We start from the raw sequence: 20,443 nt of genomic DNA on the forward strand, positions 1-20,443 counted from the left end.
ACCCACTCCGCCCACCTGGTGATATGCGATGTGGGCGCCTAGTTCCTCAGAGCTGGCCACATGGCATCTCCCGCTACGCCAGGGGCAACTTCTCACTTGCTCCTACTCCATCAGATCTTCCCCAAATCCTGACTCCAATCCTATCGATCCTAATCCCGATCCCGCTGATCCTGTTCGTGACGCCATGTGGGGGCCGAGTGGGCACCGAGGAGCGGGAATCCTCGGGAACACTAGCTGGGGTTGCGGCTGCGATCCCGTGATGGGTAGATAGGTACTCTCTATCACCGGAGCGGAATTAGGCACAGACACGACACGTATCAGTCAGAAAAAACAGAGACAGCTTTACTTACACTGTAGAGTCGTATACAGCGCAGGCAAGAAGTGACTTCACACTTCAATCGTAGTTGCAACAATTCTAATCTCTAGTCGCTAATCGAGGAGCTCTTGTAGACCGGGTAGCTCGGGTCTAACTTGGGCATGCAACACGGAAAATACGTCGTAAGGCTTCGACGACGGGGAGTCGTTGGCAGGTGATCAAACTGCCGGAGTTCCACTCCAGGGGGAATCGCGGAGTTCTCCCACTAGGGCAGAAACACCCCTAACCTTTTATGCGGCTAGCGAGCCAATTTCCAGCCGCCACGTGGGAATAATTTAACATCGGCCAATCGTGTTATGCAAATCTGCATATCCTTGGCGGGAACTCTATCCATGCCGGAACTCTTCACCATGCCGAGAATTCCCCTGCCTTACCGTGCCTTGCGCTGGAAAGTTCCACTGTGTCATGGCACTGATCCAAATCAGCTCTGACACTGGTAATGGGACAGCACTTACAAAAAACTGCATAGCTTGTAAATCTTCCAAGAGCCCATGGAGCTCTGTATAAGGAAGATGCTTATACTTCACACCATGCCACAGACTTACTTATATCCTCTCCTAATTCCCATGCTTGTGTGGGGCCAGGAACCCAAATAATTACCAGAGGGCAAAATCAGGCAACCCCTTTGCCTTAATAAGTTTCTTCTTTCTTGGGCTCTAGCGTTTTCTCTAAAGTCCTGTCAGGCAATTTATAGGAGAGACATCGGCTCCCTTGAGTCAGCTAGACATACATTGGCAAGACTCACAGAGAAAGCTGGGTTTTGGGGCCCGCAACCAGAGTGTAATGATCATTGTGTTCAATAAACCAGCCATGCATGAATGAGAAGAACTGAAAAGCAACCTTTTATCTCTAACTAATTAACAGAGAGCGCCTAACTGAGGGACCATCTCCCAATTCTTTTAAATGAGGGAGTGTTTCTAAATTATAACTTATATCACTACCTGGGGCCATTGCCAAGGACCCCATGTGTGTGGGTGGGGAAAGGAAGGAATCTACATCTCTAACCTCTGCCTGGAGCCTCTGGAGTCTGATGCTGGCTCTGCTAAACCTCATGAAGGTTATGCAAGCCTGAAAAATAGTCGATCATACTTTACTGTCTTTAGTTTGTTGTCATCAGGCTGGAAACAAAAGTCCTATATTTCATTGATGGTGACAATGGTAGAGTGCACTGAATGGCCATATGATGACCAGCACTGAGCAAACTTACCTGGTAGAGCTTCCAAAAATCCCAACATCTCCAAAGTTTGGGAATGCTCTGAGAATCAGAATGAGAGTGAAAATTTTGTTGCTTGGGGCATCACCAATATGCATTAAAGAAACACAATCTCTGTCTACAGGTTTGCTTACAAACTACCAAATGCGCAAGTATAAAAAGTGCATAATCAGTGTAAATACAAGATGGGGTAAATGGGATCTTCCTAAAAGACTCATCTTTATGGGACTTCAGTGATTTCTAGGGCTGTGCAAAGCTTTGGATCGATTCAGATTCGGAGATGATTCAGATGCCAAATCTATGAATCCAAATTGAATCACTGGAAGCTTTAGGCTTTCTGGATCATTCAACTTTTAAAAAAATGTATTTAGTTCTGTCAGATTTTGTTATTTTTTTACATGTGAATTTCTACTACTCCATTGCACTGTTACATCCTGTACAGTGCTATAAACCAAGAACATCACCATATAAATCCTGCATGCCATCTTGCCCACACTGTTCCATGAGTTGGGGTTTTAAGAAAGCTTGGTTAGGCTCAGTTGATTAAATGAGTATAATTCACTGGGATTGGAATTAGAGTCACACATATCCTTGTACACCTGCAGTACAAAGAGCCTAAATTAAACTGCTGTGTTGCATGCATGTTTTCCAGAACTAGAATTTGAGTTTTTTCCTTGACAAAAAGAAGAGGGGTAAGAGACTTACAACCTGAGGAGGGAAGCTTATCTGCTTTGAATTCCACTAAGTCAGTGGCTCTCAACCCCAACAGAGTCAAAGTTCGCCTCAACAGACTCAGCACACCCCTTGGAAAATGCCAGCTCTAGGTTTTAGTCATTTTTGACTACAAAAAATAATAGATCAATTCTTCCATTGCAAAGAACTCATAAAGATAACAACAGGTGAGAATGTTTTTAGCATTATTGATATTTATTTGAAATCTCTGGGTTTATCTTGTGAATCATGTTAGCACACCTAACATTGTGTGATGCCCCATGGCACTTGAGAAAGGATCTCAAGACACCTGAGGATGCCACAGTGCCCTTGGTTGAAAATCACTGCACTAATGCTTTGTTTTATGAAGACAAGAGGCACAGTGATGACCAGAAGAATGTCCTTGCATGGAGCAACTCAATCATGTAACACTTATAAGGAGGGTAGGGATAGAGAAAAAGCTCTTTGTTCAGCATTTCTCTTCAGCAGAACACATTTTGATTCTACTTGTATTTTATGAGTTCAATATTAACTCCCAGCAGAGCCAAAGCTTTCAGGATGCTCAATGTCCCACGCAAAGATAATTTAAAATTTCATTTGTGATGGTGCCAGCAGGTGAAACTTGTAAGTGATGCCCAGCGTGGTCCCAGTGAAAATCATCTAAGCAAAGTACTGAGCTCAGCAGAAACTAACAGGCCCTGTTCCTCAACCAGCAGGGAGAAATGTCTATGTGGAGACATAAACCAGGTGACCAACAAACAATAAGGTTTAGATTGGCAGTCAGGAGGGGAAAACAAACAAATTAGCAAGCTGATATAGAGCAGCCAAGAACAGAAGAGGAAGAAGAAAAAGAGAGGCCTTATACAAAATAGAGGGTGAGTGAGCATACAGCTGAAACTGGGAGTGTATAAGGAATAAGAAGGACACAGGAGAAGGTAGGTATGCTTGACAGCAGAGCAGAGTAGTAAGAAACATTTAAAAAAAAACCCCTTTCCAAATTTCCCATCTCCGTTGTTTTAACTAATGTGATTAAAAGCAGAGACTAATGTTCCATTCTGTCCCTGTTCTCAACTTGACCTACTTGTGTACATCTGGGCCAGGCGCAGACATTACACTTTTACTGGTCTATATGCATAACAGAACAGAAGTTCAGCGCACATAGACTGGTTTAAAAATGGTGGAATCTGGTCTAAGATTTGCCACCCCCATCCAAAGAAGGGATGTGTGTTCTGCTTGCTACCAGTCTAAACTATACCGCTTACAGAAAACCACATAACTTAGATTGATTCTACCTTAGGCTTTTTGAATGTCTGTACCTAATCCTGAAGACAAACATGTCTACAGGCCAGCAAAGGTTGTGGGCCACTGCCCTAGACTAATGCTAAGGAATTACAAAAGAAGATGCAGAAAAGTACTACAGTATCTCCCAAATACATCATTTGAAATCTTATTGGGGCACCTCTGATCCAAAATTTATGAAGAGAAATGCCTTACTTCTTATACATAAGCCAGCATGTATGAAAAAAGGGTGCACTACAAACAGTCCTTACCATTATTACTGTTGTCATCAACTAAAATAATTTCTTTGAGCAGGTGGGGAGGAGTCCGGTCAATAGCAGAATGAATGGAGCGCAGAATCACTGACAGGGCTTCATTAACAAATATGAAAACAATACTGACCTCAGGAAGGCTGTCAGGAATTGTGAGGTTTTTGCACCTAAAAAAAAAAGTAAACTGTTGTAAGTGCCTTAGATCATCACAGCTTTGTCTACTTTGTTTCAGGAAATTTCATGCCAATGAGAGCAACGATGGGAACTCTTGGTTAGCCAGGGATCAACCTGTCTTCTCATCCTGGTCAGTGCAACTGTAGGCAATACTGAGAAAATAGCCTATCTAACCTAGCACTGACTGTTGCTGAATGACTTTCTGAACACAAATAGAGTAGTTAAAGCCTTAATGCAGCGGTCCCCAACCTAGGTTTCCAGGGCATGTGTTACCCATGAGATCCTCTAATATTGCTTGCAACCACAAGAATTTAAGAATTAATGCTCACAGGGACAGCCAAGTATGTAAGCTGATGTCTGCAGTGGCAGCATTTATGTGTTATTTGTTCAGTGCTCTTGTCCACGGGCCAGCAAAGGATGTGGACCACTGCCCTAGAGTAAACTTGCTTTTCTGTACAAGGCTACAATTAATTTTAAAATGAGTTTGCCTAAGGTTTGAATGCACTTCCACATGGTCTTTCTGGACAGGGTATACAGGAGCAGACCAATATGTTTAAATATGTGCTCTTAGTTCACCTAGATTTTAATTATTATTGATAATATGTTAACACTTAGACCCACACTAAAATCAGCATCCCATGCTTGTAGTCACTATAAAAAAAACATAGTAAAAGACAGTCTCAGCCTCAGAAAACTTACAAGCACAAGAGATAAAGCAAGCAAAGGACAGGAGGAAAAAGAGGCACAGACAGGAGAATTGACCCTCAAGGTCACACAGCAAGTTAGTAGCAAAGTATCATAATGCCTCATAACAAATTCATAGTGTACTTTTAACATTTTTGGTCTATTCTAGAGTGGCTACACAGTTGGGATGAGTTTTTCACTTAAGCTAGTATACAATCTCTTTGTTTTATATAAGAATGAAATGTCTTCCTCAAATTTAGAGCAATAAGCTGAGAATAAGAACAACTTTGTTGAAGATTTTCAAGTAATTCTATTAGTTTATGAACTAAAACTAATTAAATATGGTCCCTCCAAGACTTCTTTTTTTCCATCTCTAGCTAAATACAGCAATCCAAACTTCCCTACTTCCCACAGTTAAAATACAAATGAGAAAAAGGCAACAAATTTTAATACTAAATATCAAGAGAATTACTGGTGTTCTCAGGGTTTTGCTTTTAAACTGGAGAACAATACAGGAAAGGTAGCAAGCCCAATTTTTCTCCCAGTTTATTCTAGATAACAACTCCTCACATGCTGGGATTTAAATGAAGATATTAACCTTTGTCTTGTATATCTTCAAGTTTTTCAAATTTCTAAAAAGTTCTTATTTTAAGGGTGTGAGAACCTAAAAAGGTGCACTTGCTCAGATAGGAATCCAAAATAATTTAATCTTCTTGATTCTAAATCAAACTAGAAGTCATATGCAAGAAATATCTTTCAGGTATTTCAGTACTTTCTTCCCCAAAGCCACAAGAAGGAATTGTGTGAAGGAATGTCATACATTCAGCTTAACACATACTAAATGAAATTTAAAAACAAATCAATGCATGTTCAAGCAGTATAAGCACCTGTTAAGTGACCTTGAGGCATTGCAAAGTTGTTCATTTTAAAGCAAGGGGTCATCTCCTAGCATACACTAACTTTAATAGGTCGCTACATTCCAACAATTTGCAACTGTTGCAAGTGAACATGTGACAAGGCCCTATGTGGGTCAAAAATGAAGTGTTTTTAAAGATTTAAGAAAGTACTTCCTGTTTTAAAGGGTTACCTTCATTTTAGTTTTGAAAAGCAGTTCCCCCTCAGTCACAGAGCCTCCACTGCCTTCAGTTCTGCTACTTCAATAAAATAAAAAAGTAATTACAGTGGTATTTAGATTTACTGATCATTTCTGCAGTATGATATTGCAAGAGATCAAATCTTACTTTCCAAGGCCAGGTATAGACATTACATTTTTACCAGTATAAGTGATTGGAAAGTGGTCTATACCCATACAGAACAGAAGTTTGGTAAACACAGGAGGATCTAAAAATGGCAGAACCTGGTCTAAAATTTGCCCCTCCCACCAAAGGGTGAATGTTTGTTCTGTTCGTTAACGATCTAAACTACACTGCTTACAGAAAACTGTCCAACTTAGACTGATTCCGCCTCAGGCTTTTTGAATGTCTGTACCTAGCCCAAAAGCTGGCTCCTGCTTCTGTTCATACCTTGCCCATTGGTTTCCCTTACAATATGGTTTTCAGTTGTATGGATCAGACTGAAATGTATTCTTGATTTTCTTTGATGTTTTCAAAAGGTCTGAAAGAATTCCACACCTCTAGTGCCACTAAGTCTTCAGCTAAGAAATATCATAGCTTGTGGGAGGATCAGTTACTGAATAAATTGACTGAACTGCCTTAGCTTTGAATGCTTGATAGCTGCTCTGTCTTTCTAAGCTTGATAAATTGCATCTGTAGAGTTCTGAAGCTCTGGAGCACCATCCTCACAACTCGAGTGGCAGGAGCAGAGGTGGTGGCCAGACATGGGTAGCTTGAGTGGAAAAGGGGGGTTTAATCCCCCCTCCCTCCCATCTCCCATCAGTGAGGGTCCCCAGCCAGGGTCTGCCTAGCTTCCCCGCCACTTGCTGCTTGAGCAAGAGCAGTGCAATGGCTAGACCCCAGCTCTGGGCCTCAGGTGAAGCGGGGTAGAAGGGAGAGGAATCACAGAGGATTGGGGCTGGCAGGGACCTCCAGACGTCTAGGCCAAACCCTCCCATATCAGCACAACCTAAAAAGTGGACGGTTTGCTCACAGTGCCCACAACCAAGAACACCTACTGGGGAGAAAAGCCACCAAGGGCTTCCTGCAGCCAGTTTTCCTCCTCTGCCCCAAAGCTGAGGCCAGCACTGCACCCCTGTAGCCCTGTGCCCCAAGACAGAACCACACAGAACGTCTCGCTGGCCCTGTGGTGGAGGAGGAAAAGGACAGGGAGAGCCCTGCCCACAGCAGCAGCTCCATGACAACCCAGCCTGGTCTGGGCATAGGGAGCTGGGCTAAATTCAGGCACACAGCTCCTGAAGCCCCAGCCCAAGCCACAGCTGGCTTGAAAGGGCCCTGCCCCCATGGCTCAGCCTAGCCCCGCCATCCACCTGCCTTGCCTGGGGCTGGGACTGCAGGGCTGACCCAGGCCAGCCTACGGGCACTGCTGAGGATAGGCCTGGAAGGGCCAGGCAAGGCTGCAAGAGCAGGACCCTTCCCAGCTAGCTCCAGCTCAGGCTGGGGCTGTGGGATTTGTGTGCCCAGATTACTCCCTGCTCCCCATGCCCAGGCTGGGCTGGGCTGTCATGTAGCTACTGCAGCGGGCAGGGAAGGGTCCCCCTTCCTCCTCACCCACCATGGCTCAGGCTGTGGCCATGGGAGCTGTGTGCCCAGCACTGCCTCAGGACTCAGGGCTGGAGGGGTGCAGTGTTGGGCCCTGCTGTGGGGCAGGGGGTGGGAAACCAGCCGCAGGAAGCTCTTGGTGGCTTTTTTTCCCCTCAGAAGTACAGAGCCCCCCAGCAGGTGTTCTCGATCATGAGTGCTGTGAGCTAACCCTCCACTCTTTACATCGTGCTTGTACAGTAGGGTCTGGCCAGGGCTCAGAAAGGGTCTGGACTAGACACTAGAGGTCTTCTGGAGGTCCCTGCCAGTCCCACTTCTCTGTGATTTCCCCCCTTCACCACAGGCCCAGGGCTGGGGTCTGGCTATGCTCCTGGTCATGAATGCCATGTGTCCCCGGAGGCTGGGGAGGCACAGCAACTGCCTGCAGGCAGCAGCAGCAGTGTCAGTGGCAGGGGTGTGGCCCCGGGGAGTGGGGAGATCTCGCAGGTGGCCGCAGAGGTGTTGGTGGTGGAGTGGGGGGTGGCGAGCGCCAACTGGTGATTGACGACCACCCGCAGCAGACACCACCAGCAATTGAAGACCGCCCGCAGACTCCACCGGCAGTGTCAGTGGTGAGGGGGGAAGGGGTGGCGAGCGGCTGGGGGCGTGCACCACCAAGCTGAGGGGGTGCACATGCACCGGCATGCACCCCCTACATGTTGCCAATGCCCCTTCTTGACTCTTTGGTGCCAGGTGGGGTCTGGGGTCTGACCACACTCACCCCCCACACCTGGAAAAGCCTGGCAAGGGCTGCTTCCCCCCTCCCCCTCCAGGCACACCTCTGCTGCGAACCATGAAGGCCAGGGTTGGGGTTTAAACCCCTCCAAAAATCATACATAGTCTACTGGGGCCTGGTCACCCCCCTCAGTTCAGCTTCCCTCCAGCCTTCTGGCCACTGCAGAAAGGAAAGGATATCTCACTCTAGCACCCCCTGGTTTCTGCCCTTAGCCACTGCAGGCATATGGCTGCCTTTCCAGTATCAGAAGTAAATGTCTATTTACTTTTTTCTCAATTCAATCTACACAGGTTAGACTACACTGCAAAGATTGAACTGATTCAGGTTCAGGCTTTTTTAATGTCTGTACTTGGCCCAGAAGAATATAATGGTCAGCACAGTTTGGGGAGGAGGTGAGCAGCCAACAGTGGCAAAAGAACAGGTTAGGGACTATTTAGAAAGGCTGGGGCTGGATGGGATGCACCCAAAGGTGCTGAGAGAGTTGGCTGATGAGATTGCAGAGCCATTGGCCATTATCTTTGAAAACTCATGGCTATCAGGAGAGGTCCCAGATGACTGGAAAAGGGAATAGTGTCCATATTTAAGAAAGGCAAAAAGGAAGATCCAGGGAACTACAGACCAATCAACCTCACCTCAGTCCCTGGAAAAATCATGGAGCAGATCCTCAAGGAATCCATTTCTAAGCACTTGGAGGAGAAAAAGGTGATTAGGAACAGTCAGCATGGATTCACCAAGGAGCACGTCATGCCAGACCAACCAGATTGCCTTCTATGATGAGGTGACTTACTCTGTGGATGCAGGGAGATGTATGGATGTGATACCTTGATTTTAGCAAGGATTTTAATACGGTCTCCCACAACATTCTTACAGGCAAGCTAAAAAAATATAAAATGAATAAATGGACTGTAAGGTGGATAGAAGACTGGTAGGAGCATCAGGCTCAGAAAGTAGTAATCAATGGCTTCATGTCTAGTTGGCAGCCAGCATCAAGTAGACTGCTGCAGAGATTGGTTCTGGGGCCAGTTTTGTTCAAAGTCTTCATCAATGACCTGGAAAATGGCATACACCCTCAGCAAGTTTGCAGATGACACCAAGCATGGGGGCCAGGGAAGTAGTAGATATGCTGGAGGGTAGAGCTAGGACAAATTGGAGAATTGGGCCTAAAGAAATCTCATGGGGCGCGTCCAGACAAGCGCACACGTGCCTCTTGCCCCGCCTCAAACCCCCATGGTTGGTTCCTCACCCTGGTGCTGAAACACGTGTCTGACCATGCCACATGTTCAGCACCAGGGCTCCAGGGCCAGTAAGTAAGGGGTCGGGGGGCTGGAGGAGGGGGGAGGGGATGATGGGAGGGACCCCCCACCAGCCCCACCCGCTCCCCCACCCCCCGATCCCTGCACTGCCCAGCCCTTCCCCAGCCAGGCCCCCATCCTCCCAATCCCTGCCTGGCCCTTCCCCACACCAGTCCCCCAGACCACCCCAATCCCTGCCCAGCTGGGCCCTGCTACCCTCGGGGTCTCTGCACTGCCCAACTGGGCCAGACCCAGGGCAGCAGGATCCGGCATGGTGCTGGGTCCTGGCATCCTGGGCCCAACCCAGCTGGGTGGCACAGAGGCCCCAAGGGTGGCTGGGCCCAGCACGCAGTCTTCGCACACCGTGCCAGGTCCTGTCACCCTGGGTCCAGGCAGTACAGGGGCCCCAAGGGTGGCAGGGCCTGACTGGGTCTGGCATGCAGGGACCGGGTGCCATGCTGGGTCCTGTCACCATGGGCCCAGACCAGCTGGGCTGCAGAGGGGCCCCAAGACCTAGCTGGGCCCTGCACACAGTCCTCGCATGCTGTGCCACGTCCTGTCACCATGAGACTAGCCCAGCTGGGTGGCAGGAGCAGCCCCAGGGCAGGCAGAACCTGGCTGGGCTCAGCACATGGTCCCCCTGCTGCTGCTGTGAAAGGTTAGTTATGGGCCATGGGCAGGGGGGCTTGGGCCCTGTTGGGGATAGGGGCTGTGGCCCTCCAGGGGGGAGCTGGGACCCGGGGGGGGGGGCTCCAGGGTGCCTGAGACCTTAGGCAGGGGGGCTGGGGCCCTGTGGGGGATAAGGGCTGGGGCCCTGTGGGAGGGATTCCATGTACTGTGTGGGGGAGCTGCACCCTGTGGGGCCCCTCCTGAGCAGCCCTCCCACCCCTCCTGAGCAGCCCTCCCACAAGGTCCCCCACACTCACAGTCCCCCCAGCAATTGCCCCACACCTACCCACAGGCCAATCCATATCCCTCCATAGATATCCACCCACTTTCCCCCACACCCCTTCTCACCCCCTTCCTCCAAACACCACATCCCCCACCATCACAAACCCATCATGTGTGAAGAAAACCCAAAGCACACATCAACACATATAGGTATTTAAAATTTATTTTTTCATGATGATAGAGACACTGGTAGGCTTCCAAATTGCTTTTCATATTGTAAATATACCAATAAGGCATTACTCAACTGATCACTGTCTCTCTCTCTCGGGGGGTGGGTGTGTGTGTGTGTGTGTGTGTGTATAGAGTGCTTTTTTGTTTTAACTGTGGAAGAACATGGATTTTGGGGTATTTTAAAAAATGGATTTGGGATGCTGCTGCAGCAGTCCAACTGGCACAAGGAGTAGTGTCCCCATGTACCAATTGGCTGGGTCCCAGAGGCTCCTGAGAGCGAACAGCCCTGAGCTACTTGCCACGGCAGCTTTTTGTATGGATGGGGTCAGGACAGGGAAGCTTTTTATACTGCTGGGGACAGCACAGGTGCTGGTCCCAGGCTTTAGCTCCCCCTGGCTGCAGATCCAGGAGGAGCCAGGCAGGGTTATTTTGCCCCAAATGGCATAATTTGCTCCACAACAAAGTGCATGTCCAACCATGTGCACTGAGGCAAAAAGCCCTGGCTCAAATTTGCACCGCTTCTATTTGAGCTGCTGCAAGCGCACGTGCTTGCGTGTGTGGAAGAGCCCATGAGGATCAACAAGAAAAAGTGCAAAGTCCTGCATTTAGGATGGAACAGTCCCATGCACCAGTACATTGCAGAAAAGGACCTGGGACTTAAGGTGGACAATAAGCTGAATATAAGCCAACAGTGTGCCTTTGTTGCCAAGAAAACTAACAGCACGCTGGGCTTCATTGGTAGGTGTGTTGCCAGTACGTCAAGGGAAGTGATAATTCCCCTCTATTCCACACTGGTGAGGTCACATCTGGAGTACTGTGTTCAGTTTTGGGGCCCCACTACAGAAAGGATGTGGAAAAATTGGAGAGGGTCCAGTGGAGGGCAACAAAAATGATGAGGGGGCTGAGGGTCATGACTTATGAGGAAAGACTGAGGGAGCTGGGCTAATTTAGTCTAGCGAAGAGGAGACAGAGGAGAGTTAATAGCAGCCTTCAACTACCTGACAGGGTTTTGAAAGAGGATGGAGCTAGACTGTTCTCAGTGGTGGCAGATGACAAAACAAGGAGCAATGGTCTCAAATTGCAGCAAGGCAAGTTTAGGTTAGATAAACTTAGGTTAGATATTAGGAAGAACTTTCTCACCAGGAGGGTAGTAAAACACTGGAACAAATTACCCAGAGAGGTGGCAGAAGCTCCATCCTTGGAGTTCTTAAGAACTGGCTAGACAGAGCCTTGGCTGGGTGATCTAGTTGGGGATGGTCCTGCTTTGAGCAGGGGGTTGGACTAGATGACCTCCTGAGGTCCCTTCCAACCCTGATTTTCTATGGTTCTAGGATAATGCTAGCTAAGCAAAAGGAAACTAAGGTGTTGCTAAACAGCACAAATCAGCACTGTGCTGAGACACAGAACTGTATGCCTCTGTAGGTATGGTGCTGCTTGTGCATCAGTAAGCTCTGCTTCTCCACAGAGGAACATAACCCCTATTTATTAAATCAATGGGATACATGTACCTAAATACCTCCTGGAGCAATTCTCTCTCAAGAACAGAACAAAACAAACAAACAAACACAGTTGGGGCTTACACCCCTTTCTTTGAAACAGTAGCAGTATCCTTCTTCTGCATATTAGTGAGTAAAGCACTAACCCAGGTTGAGACTCTTGGGTTCACTGATGCCTCCAGTCTCTCAGGAGTCTGCCCTAATAAGCAAACTATAAGCTATTCTGGGATAGAGATACTATTCTTCCCTCCTGTTAAAGCTATTCATTGAGGGAGAGAGACTTTAAGCTTTTCAAAAAAGCTTTCAATAAGATCCTTTACCAAAGGCTTTTAAAAAAACTGAGTTGCCACAGGATTGGAGAGAAGGTTCTTTCATGGATTGAGAGTTAGTTAAAAGACAGGAAGCAAAGGGTAGGGCTAAACAATCACTTATCAGGATTGGGGAAGGTCAAAAGTGGAGTCTTGCACAGATCTGTGCTGGACCCAATTTTGTTCAATATTTTCATCAATGATCTGGAAATGGAGGTGCATAGTGAAATCTTCATGTTTTCAGATGATAGCAAATTATTCTGGGTAATCAATCCCAAGCTGAAGGAGAGGAGCTGCAGAAGAAGCTCCCCACGCTGAGTGAGTGGGCAAAAAATAGCAGGTGAACTTCAGTAAAATTCTAGCTATTTTGAACACAATTTAGCTGTCTCAGTAATGACTATTTCACCCTTCTGACAATTAGGCTGAATGGTTTTGTGCTTTTGTTATCCTTTTGTGAAACTCACCGTGAGGCCCAGGAGCATCCGAGACAGGGGGGCCCTTCACCTCCAAGCCCTTTTTGGTCATCTGCTACTTGGCCATTTAGAACCAGGTGAGATATGTTAGGGGCAAACTACTTGTCCTGTCGTGCTTCAGCCTCACTGATCTTGCTGGAGCCTTGCCACCCTCTGAAAAAAGAGGGGATTTTGCCAGCTAGAAGAATTGCACCCTTGTTTAGTCGTGCACTCATAAAAGGTGAATTCCCCCCTCTACAGAGAAGGCCTATTTATTAGGGCTACGTGAAGCTTCAGTCCCTTATTTGATTCAGTTGAGATTCATCCCAATTCAGTGGCCGAATCTGAACTGAATCAGGAGACCCTTTAATCTCTCTGAATCGAATCAGAGAGATTCGGAAGCATTCGGAGATTTGGACATAGACATAACCTTAAATTTTTTTCTACATACCTCTACGTAGCAGGCAGCTTGTGAATGCTGCAATGCTGGGGTGGATGGAACATCCCACAGAAGCGTGGGGGGTTCCCCTGCATACCCGGCAGCAGACCCAGAAGAGGACCAGAAGCACTTCCAGTCTACTCCTGGGTCTGCCGGGGAGTGCACGGGGGCCCCCCTGGCGCCCCTCCTGGCTTAGCAACTGGTGCCTCCTGGGTCTGGAGAGGCACCCAGGGTCCCCCTGCATCCAACTGCCAAGCCAGGGGGGGCACGGGGGCCCCCCCTGCACACTCCCTGGTGGATCCTGAAGTGAACTGGAATTACTTCCGGTCCACTTTCAGGTTCGCCGTCAAGTATGTGGGGGGGCAGGGGCCATGCTTCTGTGGGATGCTCCATCCACCCCACCATTGCAGTGTTCATGAGCTGTGCTGGTACATTGAGGTATGTAGAAAAAACATTTAAAGCTGTCTCTCTGGCTGAATCACTGATTCTCCAAATCAGCATCAAATCTTCAGATTCAGCTAAATTGAATCAGGGACTGAACTGAATCAATGAACTGAATCACCGTCTCTGATTCAGGCTCAATCCAAATCAAATACAGCCTGCTTTGCACACCCTACTATTTATACGGTCAATGCTCTGGAATCATAATTATCACTAACACTAAGTGAGTTGAAAGATAACAAAAAGGTTTATTATAAAAACAGGAACAAGCATAATAAATGAGTAACCATATGCTGAGATACAGACAGAGATATAAAAGTAAACAAACAAAAGAAAATATCAGAACAATAACCTGTTCTTACCCTACACTTAAAACCAAGGATACAGCCCTTCATTTCCATCAATAGATTAAAAAGCAGCTTCTCTCTCTGACCTTATTGCCAGGGCCTTCTGAATAGGATTACCATATTTCCAGTATCAAAAAAAAGGACACCTGTGGAGGGGAGGAGGGCATAGGGGAGGCAGGGATGGAGGCAGCAATGATATGCCTGTGCCCTTCCCCTGTCCCTCACTCCTAAACCACAGCCCCCCACAGCCCTGCTGCTGCCTCTCATTTCTGACCCACTGTACCCCACCACCCAGCCCTGCCGGTGCCCCTCACTCCTGACCGCAGCCCCTTGCCCCTCCCAGCCCTACTCCCCATGCAGCTCCCACATGCGTGCACACACTCTCCGTCTCCCTGTGTCTCTGGGTTTCTTACCTGCATGCAGCTTGCTGGGGCCTGTGCATAGAGCACATGATACCCTTACAGCCAATCACTTTGCCCTGCTGCCCCCAGCCCCAAGCAACCAAGCTGGAAGTGCCCAGGGAAAGCCAGAGACAGAGTAAAAAGCCAGACATTTGCTCTCATTTTAAAAACCCACCCGGATAGGAGGATAGGGGGCCAAAAAAGAGGACATGTCCAGGTAACCCTACTTCTGAAATTTTTCCTGCTAGCTTGCTTGACCTCAGCCTTCTTTACTGAGGCTGAGGGACTCCAGCATTTCCATAGGCCTAGGGGACTGAAGACCCAACCACGCTCCAGGCAGGCTTAAAAACAATTGCTTATCCAGCTATTAACACATCACCTTTAGCATACAACCTCCCTCCTCAAAGTTGCATGTTTGCCAGAGCAGAAATCTCATCACATCTAATTAAGACCAGCAGCATATGTGCATCCTTTCATAGATGGAGATTTGCTAATTCAATATACTGTTTCTCTTCCTGGAATAGTTTGACTAGGTAGGAAATATTCTTACAGCCCCTTCTTTTAAATGTACATTAAAAAAGTAGAAGGAAATAATTTAACTCAAATGCTAATTGTAAGCCATTACTGCTCTTCAGCCATTTAGGCTTGAACTCTTTCTTAGGGGTCAGAGAAACTCATTGTTTACTACTTAAAAGTCCTTAACATATTGTGCAAGCCTGGCCCCATTATAAACATATTAGCAGGGACCTACTGAAATAGTGATTTCATGGATTTCCTGGAAATCTGTGGGGGGAAAACAAAACTTACTAAAAATAAAATACTGGCTCCCCAGAGAGGAACAGTCCACCAGGGGGGAAGGGGCTGCTGGCACACAGGAAAGCCCAAGATGGCTACTGCCCCTATCCATCACCATTGATTGGCTGCCCCACCCCTCACTACTAATCAGTGGTGAGGGGTGGGGCCATGTGCTAGATAGCCCAACCACTCAGTGGTGATGGGCAGGGTCATATGAGGGACAGCCCTTGCAGCCAATCAACAATGAGGAGTGGGTTACTAGGGCATCTTAGCAACCAGAGGCATGGGGCGCCCTACCACGATTACCCCTCAAAAATGGTGTCCAGCCCTGTGATCTCCCTGCAAAATTAGTCAGCTGCCTCCTCCTCCAGTCAGGTAGACCTCTACATATAAGAAATACATTTGATACCAAATACCACAAGGCATATAAAAACAAGGACGATAAGGCTAAATAAAGCTTGAAGTTACCTTTATGCTGAGACTACACATGCCATATCAGTAAAACAAACTCAAGAAACCTGTGGACCCCTAGGTTTGTGGCACTAATGAAAAATTACTTTTGTAAGAAATGACAACTAACAAAATATGTCTCAGATAACAAAAAAACCCCCCATTGCTGCCCTTCCATAAATTCACACACAAATGGAAGCATCCAAACAAAATTTCTGTTTCCCATGTTTGTAATTCTCACTATAGTACTTTGCAGTATCTTTTCCTACTTATATTCATTTACTCTTTTTCATATTAAATATCATTGAATTTCATCATCTGTTGTAAAGTCATGTTGTACACAAGATGCAGGGGAACAAAGAATCAAACTTCCTTTGCTTCTATTGCCTTCAATCCTGTCTGTATGGATTTTTTTTTTCATCCTTTATGTATTCAGGCATCTTTCAGTGCATTCACGAACCTCTCCTTTCAGGCTCATACATGGTCTTCTCCAGCAGGAATCCACTTCTCTTTTGTTTAAACACTCTTAAGAAAATGTTTCCCAGCTATATTGCTTTCTATATGCACTCATGTTCAAGCGAGAGGAGAGAATTACCTACTTTTTTCATTTAGAATTTGGATTTCAACTTCGATGTCCAGGACTTTGCATATTTAACTAAACTAAATTATATAAGACATGTATATAAATGTGAACTACTGCTAGATTCTATTTGTAGAATTTTATTCAGAATTCAACGTAGCCTAATCCCACATAAAAACCACCCAGTTTCTCTACATGTGCATGTGCTTAAAATGTATACTGAGACCAGGTACAGACATTACACTTTTACAGGTAGAAGTGATCAGAAACCATAACAGAACAGAATTTCAGCACACAAAACTGTGTGCTGAAATAGAAGTTTGGTACACAGACTGGTTTAAAAGTGGCAGAACCTGGTCTAAGATTTGTGCCAGCCCCCAAAAAGGGTGAATGTGAGTTCTGTTCACTAATGATCTAAACTATGCCACTTACAGATTGATTCCACCTCAGGCTTTTTGAATGTTTGTACCTAGCCTGAGAGTACAAACAAGGGAAGAAGAAATGAAAAGGCTCAAAACCTTAGAGCCAATAAGTTTTAAGAATCAAGTGGTTGCACAGCAACCCATAGCTTCTGAGTGATAATGTCAACTCTGCTTTTGATTTACTCTAGGGCCTTGACTGGACTCTTAACCTGCCTGTGCCTCAGGTACTTCTGTTTGGAAATTGGGGCTAATATCATTAACTAACCTCACAAAATATTGTGAACGTTCAGCTATTACTGTCAAAAGTTTTTAATGTCAATCCCAGATATTATTTTTAATTATAATAATTAGTATCATTTATGTTTGCACTGAAAAGCATACCTCCAGCAGCCAACTCTACTCAATTACATGAGGCTAATAAAGCTAAAGTAACTGTTGTCGTGGTTACTGGAACTTGACAGAAACTCTCCAGGTTGGAGGGGAGGAAGAATTAGGATTCTTCTTCAAAATATTTGCCCATAACATGAACTTGCCCAACCAGGACATATACTTAGTGCTAATTAAATTCAATCCAGTAAGCTCCATTTAATATACAATATGCAGCATGGGACAACTAAGAAAAAAAGAACATAATTTTTATGGAGGTGCTCTCTCACACCCTTGGACTGCTCCTGGGAGTGTTGTAATGAAGCACAATTTAGACATTCCTGGCTGCTTGCAGACATTTTAAAAAAACAAAAAAGCAAAAACATGTTTTACTTGAAGAAACAACACGTTAGTTCAATCTGGCTCCCCAGCATCTATATAGATCAGGTGCTCCAACTGGCCTTTTATCTAATAGCTAGTTCAATCAGCTATTAGGTAAAAGCACCAAAAAAGCCTCGCTAAAGCACCCGATCTATACAGACATTGGGTGAGCCAGGACAGATTAACCCTTCATGGGTCCTAGGCAAACAAACTCGTGGGCCTGAGGCTGGTCAAGACGCCCCTTCCCACCCCAGTGCTGCCGCTCATGGGAAGCAGGGCTTGAAGCCGCTGCTAGGAAGCAGCCACTGCAACAGTGAGGCCAGCGGAGGGAAGGGAATGAGAAAGAAAGGGAGGCAGATGGGGCCATTTGTGCCACCGCTGCAGAGGGAAAGTCTCAGCCCCCCTGAAGCTCAGGGCCCTAGGTACGTGTCTAGTTTACCTATGCATTAATCTGGCCCTGGCTCCAACTAATGCACTGCCTCTCCTGGGCATGTGTTGGGCTCAGCTCAGGAAGGTGCCAAGTTTAAAGTAAGGTATCATTTGTTTCTTTTTTTAACATTTGCAAGCAGCCTCTGTATGAAATAATCACAGGAAACAGATTGAATTTTATTAATAGATGTTTGCGATTGTGAATCCAAAGATGACAAAGGCAGTAGGGAAATACAGATCGCCCAAGCAAGAGACTAATATTAGAGGGATGGGGGTGAGGTGGGGAATGCAATTAGGTTACAGAAAATACACTGTTATCCAACTAAGCCTGGGGATGGGGGGAGAGGGAATGGGGGAAGGGGAGGGAGGGGGTTCACGATGCTGAGAGAGAAAGAGGATAGATGCACACAAGCCCATACAATGGTCCTCAATGGTGGAGGAAGTAGGTCAAAGAAAGTGTCTCAGTCCATATAAAGTCTCATCACGGAGATCCTCTTCAGGTGGAGTGGGGTCATCCATTGCTGAAGAATCCTCTCAAAGTGAAGTCCATCTGGTGCAGAATAGGGTTCAGGCAGTCCCATCTGGGTCCGGTCTGGCGGCGGTTCATCTGGTGGAGTCAGAGTACTGGCGGTGTCCCGTGATGTGTTCCACACAGATGTCACGGGACCAGCGGATGGTGTCAGACACCATCTGCTGGTCCCATGTGGTTCTAGAATGACCCTAGAACCACACAAATAAGCTTCCTTGTGCCACTTTAATGTGGCTATGTTGCATCTGTTTCTGGGTTTAGCATGCAGAGTAGGTGTCCTGTGTTTCACTGAGGTGCTCCTTGGTCTGGTCTGGAGGCAGTGCAGATATATATCCTTTGTGCCCTTCCATAAACATGCTCGTATAGTGAGGAAAGAGAACACTTTGCAATTTTTAGAATCCTTTGCCCAAGGAACATAGCCAACACTATCCCCATTTTGCAGCTGAGGAAGCTGAGGCACATTAATGTTACAGGGCTAATTAAATATCAGCCAGGAACAGAATGCAGAAAGCCTCAACACCTGTTTCATCATCTAATTTCTAAGCCATACAGCTTCAGCCATACTGCTTTAACATAGAATGAAGTATGACATTTTATTATATTGTTTATTAATATTTGAGTAAAATTCAGGGAAAGTGAATCTCTGTGAAGATCTATATCCATATCAAGTAAAATAAGAATTGATCCAACTCACAAGCTTAGCTGGAATTGAACCTTCTTGTTAGTATTCTTAGCCAGAAGTGCAAAGTAGTTTAAAATTATTGCAAGACAAACAAATGAGAAAGCTCATTCCTACAATTTCTGGCATGCCTGGAATAGGAAATTTAGCTTTATTAAAAAATGTTAAGGGTCATAGAGAAAAAATGACAAAGCCATAAGAGAAATACAGGGTGCCCAAGTGAAGGATTAACATAAGAGGGATGGGAGTGAGGAGGGGAATGCACTTAGGTACTAAACTTGCAAGAAAGCCAGTTCTGGTGAGAAAACTAGCTCAACTTTTTGGTGCTTACTCAAAATCCATGTCTTACTCTTTCATAGTTTTGCTTTCACCATTATTAAACATTAACAATTGTTTACTGGGCTGCAAAAATGTATATGACATTGTACAAATATAAAAAGGCACCTTTTCTGCCCCTTAAGGCTTGCAATCTATTATAGACCCAGATAAAACAAGGCAGTATATAACTGCACACAGCTGAGAAAACAATGTATGATGCTAATATTTTTAAATGAACAAAAACTGCTTGCTGCTAATTTCCATACCCAAGTATCATAACTACATGAGCAAATAAGGCCAATATTTGTGACCCTCTAAATTTGGAAAAACAGACCCTAAAATATTTTGAAATAAGAAAAGAATAGATACTGAGGAACTCTGTCCTATAAATATGTAGATAAATTCCAGGGTTATAATACAAGAATAATTAGTTCTTGGTCACTTAAGCTTCTTATGCTTAGGATTTAATTGTAACAAAATGACTTCTTACTCCTTTTAATAAAAGCCATTTTTGTCCATAAAATTTAGCCATAAAGTTCTATTTTTTTCCCTACTTGAAAGTCAAACTTTTCCAGTAAAGGATAAAAATGAGAACTTTGTGTATGAGGCAATGAGAGTATCTAATAAGTTGGAAGCTGATGGTCTCAATAAACTTGGCTTTACTGAGCTACATGAACACAAGTAGAACTTTGTGTATGCATTTACTTAACAGTTGTTAACCTCTGGTGGTATTATGCACCAGGGAATATTCAAAGTATTTTATTATAAACGTATGCCAAACATACATTAATGCCAAGCAAAAGAACCATGGCCCATTTGTAGGTAAGAAAACAGAATGCTTGCTATCTTTGCAAAAGGACTTTCAGTTAAAGGACATGACAGGCCAAGTCAAGAATTAAAAACCATCTGAGTAAATTCAACTTAAGGTGTATAACACCTCTCAGAATGCTTCTCCATTGCTAGGGCTGTCAGGGAAGGAAATACTTTAGAACAGCTATGAATGAGAACAGAGTGTAGCAAGACAAGAAATACATTAAA

The 20,443-nt window shown here is 45.6% G+C and overlaps 1 protein-coding gene across 6 annotated transcripts in view; it reads right to left on the minus strand.

The window, feature by feature from the left end:
* The window catches only part of GALNT18 (polypeptide N-acetylgalactosaminyltransferase 18), a 546,174-nt gene that overhangs the window by 282,282 nt on the left and 243,449 nt on the right, over positions 1-20,443 (minus strand). For 4 of the 6 annotated variants that reach the window (XM_059722681.1, XM_059722676.1, XM_059722678.1 and 1 more), the window contains exons 3-4: positions 3,851-4,017; positions 1,584-1,631 (exon numbers count right to left, since the gene is read on the minus strand). In XM_059722681.1, coding sequence (XP_059578664.1) covers positions 1,584-1,631; positions 3,851-4,017 — 215 coding nt within the window. The remainder of the gene's footprint in view (positions 1-1,583; positions 1,632-3,850; positions 4,018-20,443) is intronic. The other 2 variants (XM_059722677.1, XM_059722680.1) reach the window with 1 other exon arrangement.

Source organism: Alligator mississippiensis, chromosome 2, assembly GCF_030867095.1.
Source record: "Alligator mississippiensis isolate rAllMis1 chromosome 2, rAllMis1, whole genome shotgun sequence".
Taxonomy (NCBI): domain Eukaryota; kingdom Metazoa; phylum Chordata; order Crocodylia; family Alligatoridae; genus Alligator; species Alligator mississippiensis.